Here is an 8,142-nt window from a genome sequence, read left to right on the forward strand (position 1 = left end):
AGTGCTTTGAGATATGCTCAGACACCTCCTGCTCACAAGGTGAGGAGTGTTTAGACCAGAAATGGGAATTTTACGTTATTTGGTGCTAGGGTTTTGTGCAAACCCATCTGTTAGGGATAGGGTAGATTTGTGTTATAATATAGTTAATTTTCAATCTTCTAAGAATATGAAGACGGACTCATCAAGCTGTTTGTTTTTTTTTAACAGTGCAAGTTTGTCTGGATTCTATGTCTAGTTCTCCAGCTCAGTGGTGCATTAGCGATGTGATTGTCATGGAATTGTCTATGGAAGGTCGTGATCACTTATCATCCGATGGCCCATTTACCTGTCCCCTTTCCAATACTAATATATATATATAGTTTTAAAATGATGGATATTTGCAATAAGATCTGTATTACGTGTGTAAATACAAGTTTGTCGCAAATGCGCGTTGTTCTATATTTAAGTAGAATCGAGAAGAGTCCCATCTTTGCACACCGAGTTTGGAAGACTTCGTTAGTATTTTGTCGTCACAGCTAATTTATGGATGTATTGTAAAGTTAAAGAGTCTTAGCTTCGTTCGAGTTTTGCAGAAGTTTATTCGTTGAAATTTAAATAATTCCGCTGAGCGTGTGCTGTTGCGGCAAAACATGCATTAATAATATATTAGCTATTTACACAATTATTTTATGTACTGTAATGGTTATTCTCGTTTCACAAATAACATTAACAATTACTTACTTAACATATTTATATCTTTGTATTCGTGTTTCTTTTTTAAAACGCAATACTTACATTTTGATTTGATTTGACAGAATATTCGAGTAGGAAGTTTTTATTCATAAATTTTCAAGAATAAATTAAATCAACGATTTTAATGAAAAAAATCATGAAGAATCAGTAACAGTTTCGCTAGTTACTCTTTTCCCTTGCATAAGCAGCCTGTAAATTTCCCACTGCTGATGATTTCGGGTTCAAACCCAAACAAGCACCACTGATTTTTTTGTGCATAATTTGTATTTATAATTCATCTCGTGCTCGGCGGTGAAGGAAAACATCGTGAAGAATTCCACGTGTCTAATTCCAACAAAATCCTGCCACATGCGTATCCACCAACCCTCATTGGAGCGTGGTGGAATATGCTCCAAGCCTTCTCATCAAAGAGAGAGGAGGCCTAAGCCCAACAGTTGGAAATTCACAGGCTGGTGATGTAATGTGTATTTATTAAATATGAGTAATAATATGTAATTTATGCAATAAGTAATCGATATAATCAGTTTTTGCCTTGATAATATTTCTGGATCTATAAATTTTACACGTATACAGAATATAATAGTAGAATAAAAATAAAGAAATATAAATAATATAAGTCTTCCAAACTCGGTGTGCAAAGATGGCTCGATTCTATTTAAATATATATAAGGCACATTTGCGACAATATACATTCCTTATATTTATCTTAATAATTGTTTTGTCCAACTCAACTTGCGTCCCACTACCTACGTTTTTCACTTTAGTTCTTCGTCGTATCGTCGTTCGTATAGTATAGTATCGTTGTGTTCCGATTAGAAGGGGGAGTGAGCCAGTGTAACTACAGGCATAATGGATATAACATTTTAGGTCGTAAGATAGGCGACGCATTAGTATTAAGAATTTGTTGATTGGCCCTTTACCACCAGGTGACTTAGATCTGTTATCACAAATACTGAAATCGAATTAAGATTGAGTTACAGTCTCAATTCTAATTTGAATATCGTCGTCATAATACAAAATTTCAATTTATAAGATACTAAAATAAAAAAAAAATCGAGTTTAAAAGTTCTAATTACTTTGGTCGAAAATTTCAAAGAATTCTTAGAAATGGCCTTAGTTTCGATTCTCATATTTCCCTAAATTATATCTGAAAGAAAAATTCCTTCACGAAAATATACCTTTTCATTTCCAATTTCAATGTTTCGACAATTTTTATTTTAAGAGAACGGATTTTAATATTATAAAGGGTAATTGTTTGTAGCGACATAAAAGAGCCGTCAAGTTTAAAAGGCAATGGAAAATATAAAAAAAAATTCAAACAAAATGAAATCACCCGTAACATTATGTAGAAAACTATATTTATCGAAAAAATTATATTTCATAAAATTTTATTATATACATTTTGCTCGCATGTACGTATGTATTTTAATAGAACAAGTTGATCAATTTTATTCATTCTACCTGATTTCAGCTTCTGCCTTGTTCCATGCTTAAAAAGCTGCAGATGCCAGGTCTAGATTTTGACTTCTCGGCTCGTGCCAATAAAAATAAGTTACGTGTATCTTATGTGATACCTATACCTGGTATAGGTAGGTGTGAAGTTGCCTATTTCGAGGAACTTAACACTTAATTTGCGATTCGGCTTCAATATGTAGTATCATGTCTTCCCGTGCGAGGTCATCATAAAAATTCGCTCTCATCATATTTTCATAACGAAATCTTGATATATCAGAAAATGTCCAGTATTAAGTCATATCCATGTTTCAGAACCCATGCAAAGCTATGGTCTTGCGCATAATCTTCGACCTGATTGTGTCGTCTTTTCATTTCTTCAGATGAAAAAACACTACCGTAGTGTACCAATGTATGCACTCATTTGTCTAGAGATCATAATTATTCACTTTATCATTCACAATATTATTTAAATTCGTTTTACGATGGTCATCAAGCAAATTTTCGCCCACAACATTCTAAATATATATCACACGTGTCATTTATGTCTCACCAACTTTGTGATCTAAGATTTTATATGATTTTTTTTTGTATTTCCGTTTTCCTTTTTGAAGCATATTAGTTGTGTTGGAAATTACTTTGATATTTTTCGTACCGCTAACTAACACTCATCTTCAATCACAAGCATGAGATGTAGGTTGTGTTCCGTTCCGGGACCTGTCCGGTCCATTCTAGTTTATAATATAAAATTAGGAATAATGTAGTAATAATTATATACTGAAATATAACAATCAAAGTTGTATTTTTTTATGGCATTAGTTGGCCGAGCATATGGGCCACCTGATGGTATGTGGTCACCACCGCCCATAGATAAAAGTGCTGTAAGAAATATTAACCATTCCTTACATCACCAAAGATGTGATTACACTGGATCACTCACCCTTGAAACCGGAACACAACAATACAGAGTACTGTTATTTGGCGGTAGAATATCTGATGAGTGGGTGGTACCTACCCAGACGGGCTTGCACAAAGCCCTACCACCAAGTAAGTATTTACAGTAGTAACTGTTTTTAAATATTATATTTACGAAATTTTCTAAAGATTATGGTACTCTTTCTAACTATTTACTGAAAATTAGTATCCCATAATTATTTATCCGAGATCGATGGTCAGCATCACTGAATTTGCTTATCCTCGGTGTTGAACATCGTGAACTGTGTCTAATTTCAATGAATTCTGCGACATGCATATCCACCGACACGTATTGGAGCAACTTTATGATATTCAAAAGTGCCTCTTAAAGGGAGACGAAGCTCAGCAGTGCATTTACCATTTACATTTTTAGAATTTAATTTTACTACTTGGTGGTAGGACTTTGTACATGCCCATTTGCGTAGGTAAAACCCACTCCTCAGATATTCTGCCGCTAAGCAGCAATAATTGATATTGTTGTGTTTGAAGGGCGAGTGGGCCAGTGTAACTACAGGCACTAGGGCATAACATCTTAGTTTGTGGCGCCTTGGCAAAGTAAGGGACGGTTAATATTTCTATCAGCGCCAAAGTCTATTGGAGGTGGTAACCATTTAACAGCAGGTGGCCAATTTACCGGTATATTATATATTTATGTGAAGCAGTTTGTAGTTGCTTGTATTAAAAATACATTCAGAATATATTTTAATTGAAGATTTGCTCTGTTTCAAGCATAATATTATTTTCTATCAAAGCGACTAAAACTAACTATAATATTTTATGCATAAAATATTGTAATAAAAATATTAGTTTACTGCTGATCGCTGTTTCTAGTGATTCAATATCGCTCGTGTTTTGATACTTAAAAATATTCGTTTTAAAAATGTTTTCACGTTTCATTTGGTTATTTTACTTCAATATATTTTTGATTTTTCATATAAAAGCGAAAATAGTTTATAATACATTGAAGAATGACTTAACGAGGGCGACGGTTCATCAGCCCAGTGGTAATTCATTTTGAGTTAAATTTTCATATTACTTTTTTAATTTTGAATTTGATATTTACCTGTATCAAATAAATAACTGATTTTATAAATACTCATTGAACGATATTCATAAAGCAAAATAAAGAGAACAGGGGATCGCGTAGCAAAGTTGTCAATTTGTAAAACTGTTTAACTTGGTCTTAGGACTTTGTGAAAGCATGTTTGGGTAGGTACCTACTCATCAAATATTGTACCGCCAAACAGCAGAACTCAGTAATGTTCTCGTTTGATGGATGAGTGAGCCAGTGTAACAAGAGCAACAAGGGACATAACATCTTAGTTATCAAGTTTGCTGGCGCATTAGCTATGTAAGGAATGGTTAATATTTCTTACAGCGCCATTGTCTATGGACGGTGATCATTTACCAATATGTCTTCACTCACAAATTCTAAATTTCTTCCGAAAATAATAATAATAATAAATATAGCCTTCACGAAAGGACTAAAGTGGTACATGAAAATATAAAAATATTGGAAGATATAGAAAACCAAATAAATATGGAGTTAAATAAATGAAAATAAAGTTTTATTAGTATAACACAACATCCGCTACGTTGGCGGAACGTTTGCCGTTTATCGTCACGGTAGCGGTACGACTCGGACTTAACCAAAACGCTTGCAAATATAATATTATTACAAAAGTTATTACAAAATACATATGCAGTGAGAATACTCGGATTAATCTTGTCTTTGAATGACGACTTTAATTTCAACGAAATCCTGTTATAATCCCCGGTACTTATCAATGATTTCTGAAATATATCACAGTAAATTCCGTTGTAAAATTTATATTTTAATTTCAGTTATCGATAAAACATGTCTCTTAAAACCAGACGTTGGTCCATGTCGGTCTGAAATCCCCATGTATTTTTATCAACCATCTGATCGTAATTGTTCCTTATTTATATGGGGAGGATGTCAAGGAAATGGGAACAGATTCGATACTAATAGAGAATGCATGACGACATGTCTCAGCCAATCCGGGCAAACAAGTAAGTGTATAAAAATAGCAGCAAATATTTACTAAAGCAGAAGAAGTAGAGATCAAATTACCATGTAATGCCACATCACTACATTCAAGAATCGATTCTTAATCCAGTAGATTGGTATCTACTGGCTTATTTTTTTATATAAAATAATTATACTGATGGGCAAATAGACTACCTGATGATATGTGGTCCCCATTACTTATAGACATCATCGCTGTAAGAAATATAAACCGTTCCCTATAACACCTAAGCGCCATCAACCTTGGAAACTGATAGCCCTTATGCCTGTAGTTACACTGCCTCACTCAAACTTCAAATCGGAACTCAACAAATCTGAGTACTGTTTGGCGACAGATATGAGGCTATATGTGATGAACGTGTGGTTTCCAGGAAGGCTCGCACCAAGTAAATGCTATATACAAATTAAATATTCTAAATGTGATAGATACTGGTGAAACACCAGCTAACACCAATAACAAATTACGAGAGTCAATGAGACACTACTATTAGGCATAACTTATAATAACTAGAATACGAGTATAAAAAACATAGAATATGAAAATATAATTTAGAAATTGACCACAAAGAATACCAATATCTGCAACGATTTTCATCCGATTTTCGCAACCAGTCCGGTGATTAAGGGTAACAGGGTTTAGGCTGATTAAACCGTGAACGTGCTTTTGACACGCGGAGCGTTTCAGAGAAATCAATATTGCTCTAGTGTCGATTCAGGTCAATGTTCTTAAAACATGACCTAAGGATCTTCGAAGATAGAAAATGACATTTTCATTCCAAACGCCCACTAACAATTACTCAGTATATTACTTATCCAGAAAACGTGATCTCTGATATCAGTGACCTCAAAATTAATATTTTTTTATTAATTTCTTATTGCTTGTTGACTTCCAGGAGGATATATAATATACATATATAATTGTATTTAACTAACTTGACTGTATTTTTAGATGTTGAAAAAGAGTAACTACAGAGTTTCTTGCTATATCTACATTCCGAACCTGTGGTAGCTTTACTTAATATAGTTTATCAAATGACGATTCAAAAGTACTTGTAAACGCCTACTTGAATAAAGTATATTTTGATTTGATTTGAATACAAATTCAAAATTAAACAATTTGATATCTTAAAATATATATTTAAGATAAGCATGGAAAGTGCTGCATTCTATTGGGCATAATTATTAAGTAAGCAAATCAGTTACTTCGAAAATCTACAATTACTCGTAAAATTCAGACAGAGTACTGCCTGAAAAAACCTTATAGAAATATTCACATAAACACACACTTGTGAAAATTTGTTACTTGTACACCATTTCTAAATAACCTGGAACCTTAAAAAAATGTCCAACTATATTTTTTGTAGTACAAACAATAAAAAGACATATTATTATAATATTAGTACAGCCAGCTGTCAATACTTGGTATTACAGAAAGAAGGCCGAAGTGGTGCAGTTTGTCGTTCGACTATGGATTCTGCTTTGGGGCTATCGAAAGATGGTACTACGATTCACTTTGGAAGGTCTGTAAGAAAAGAATATACTCTGGTTGCGGTGGAAATAAGAATAATTTCTATAACAAAGAACAGGTAACGTAATTTACCGATTTTTTGTATGGGCTAGACGAATATACTTTTATTAATAACAGCGAACCGCCTGGCTTAGACTGATTTATCAATAAAGGAAATTATATGGTATAAATATAATTTATACCAAATAGCACTCGGGAATAATCTTTCTACACGTGAAAAAATATTGGATTCGATTATTAGTTCCGGAGATTATTCCCTTCATACAAACTAACAAACTTTACCTCTTTAGTATGGATATATTAATATAGATATGGTGTGAAATGAATCAACCCGTCACATATATTCAAATATTTTGTCCCTAGACAGTACAACTTATCTGATCAACAAAACTGATCACATTAATTTTTGATCAAAATATTAGTCGACTTTTTGGACATTGTATCAATAGTAGGGTTAGGGTACGCACCTGAGTGGTAACTGTTGATTTTTATGTTCTCAATGGTGAAAGAAGATATCGTAAGATGACCTGCGTGTATCGGATATAAATCTACAAAATATCTATCCAACAACCAGTATTGTGGAAAGGCTTGGTAGAATAACTCCAAAGCTCATCCTCAAAAGTGATCCATGCAGACATTTGCAGGTGTTCACTTAACCATTTTTTATGCTATTGACACTCGTAATGTTGCCCTCTCTTTAAATATTAGGTCAATATATATTACTATGTACTACTAATTCTTATATTTTTAGTGCGATTCGACATGCAAATTCGCCACTGGGGTTATAAGAGCTCCGGGAAAAAATATAAGTGGAGTTAAAAAAGTTCTCATTGTAAACCCTTGGAATGCAACGAAAAAGAAAGGACGAAATCAAACAACAACCAAATTCGTAGCAAAGCCATCAAATCCTGCAATTACAGCAATCATAAAGATGTAGCCGTTTCATAATATAATCTAACTCCAATCTCACTATAAAATATATTAATTTCAATAAATAGATAAAAGTTTGATTCTATGTAACTGTTAGTCACTAAAACAATATCTTAATCTTTTATTTTTCAAATAAGTAGACCTTTTATTAAACCTTTTAAGGTGTACAAGCCGAGAAGCTATCTGGAAACCGTCTGTCTTGGTATGGGCATGTTATGCGGAGGAATGAGGACCATGTTGTGAGAAAGGAAAGAGAATGTATGTGGATGGATATAGAGGTAGGGGACGACCAAAGAAACGATGAATGGATTGTGTGAATGACGATATGGTTAGAAAGAATGTTACATGTGAGATGACACATTCGTCCGACAGAGAAGTATGGAAGAGGAAGACATGCTGCACTGACCCCAAGTAAAATTGAGATAAGTGCAAGAGGATGAATAAGATGTACAAACTATATTCATCATAGCCTGAT

General features: G+C 33.5%; 1 protein-coding gene across 1 annotated transcript; it reads left to right on the top strand.

Annotated features, from left to right (window-relative positions):
* Positions 1–2,218: 2,218 nt before the first annotated feature.
* LOC125067538 (BPTI/Kunitz domain-containing protein-like) lies at positions 2,219–7,690 on the top strand. The gene is made up of 5 exons (XM_047676198.1): positions 2,219–2,321; positions 4,101–4,163; positions 5,005–5,193; positions 6,641–6,795; positions 7,489–7,690. The coding sequence occupies exons 1-5, from the start codon at positions 2,219–2,221 to the stop codon at positions 7,672–7,674; spliced, it is 696 nt and encodes a 231-aa protein (XP_047532154.1). The 3' UTR covers positions 7,675–7,690.
* Positions 7,691–8,142: the final 452 nt, after the last annotated feature.

The sequence above is a fragment of the Vanessa atalanta genome, chromosome 11 (genome assembly GCF_905147765.1).
Source record: "Vanessa atalanta chromosome 11, ilVanAtal1.2, whole genome shotgun sequence".
NCBI classification, from domain to species: domain Eukaryota; kingdom Metazoa; phylum Arthropoda; class Insecta; order Lepidoptera; family Nymphalidae; genus Vanessa; species Vanessa atalanta.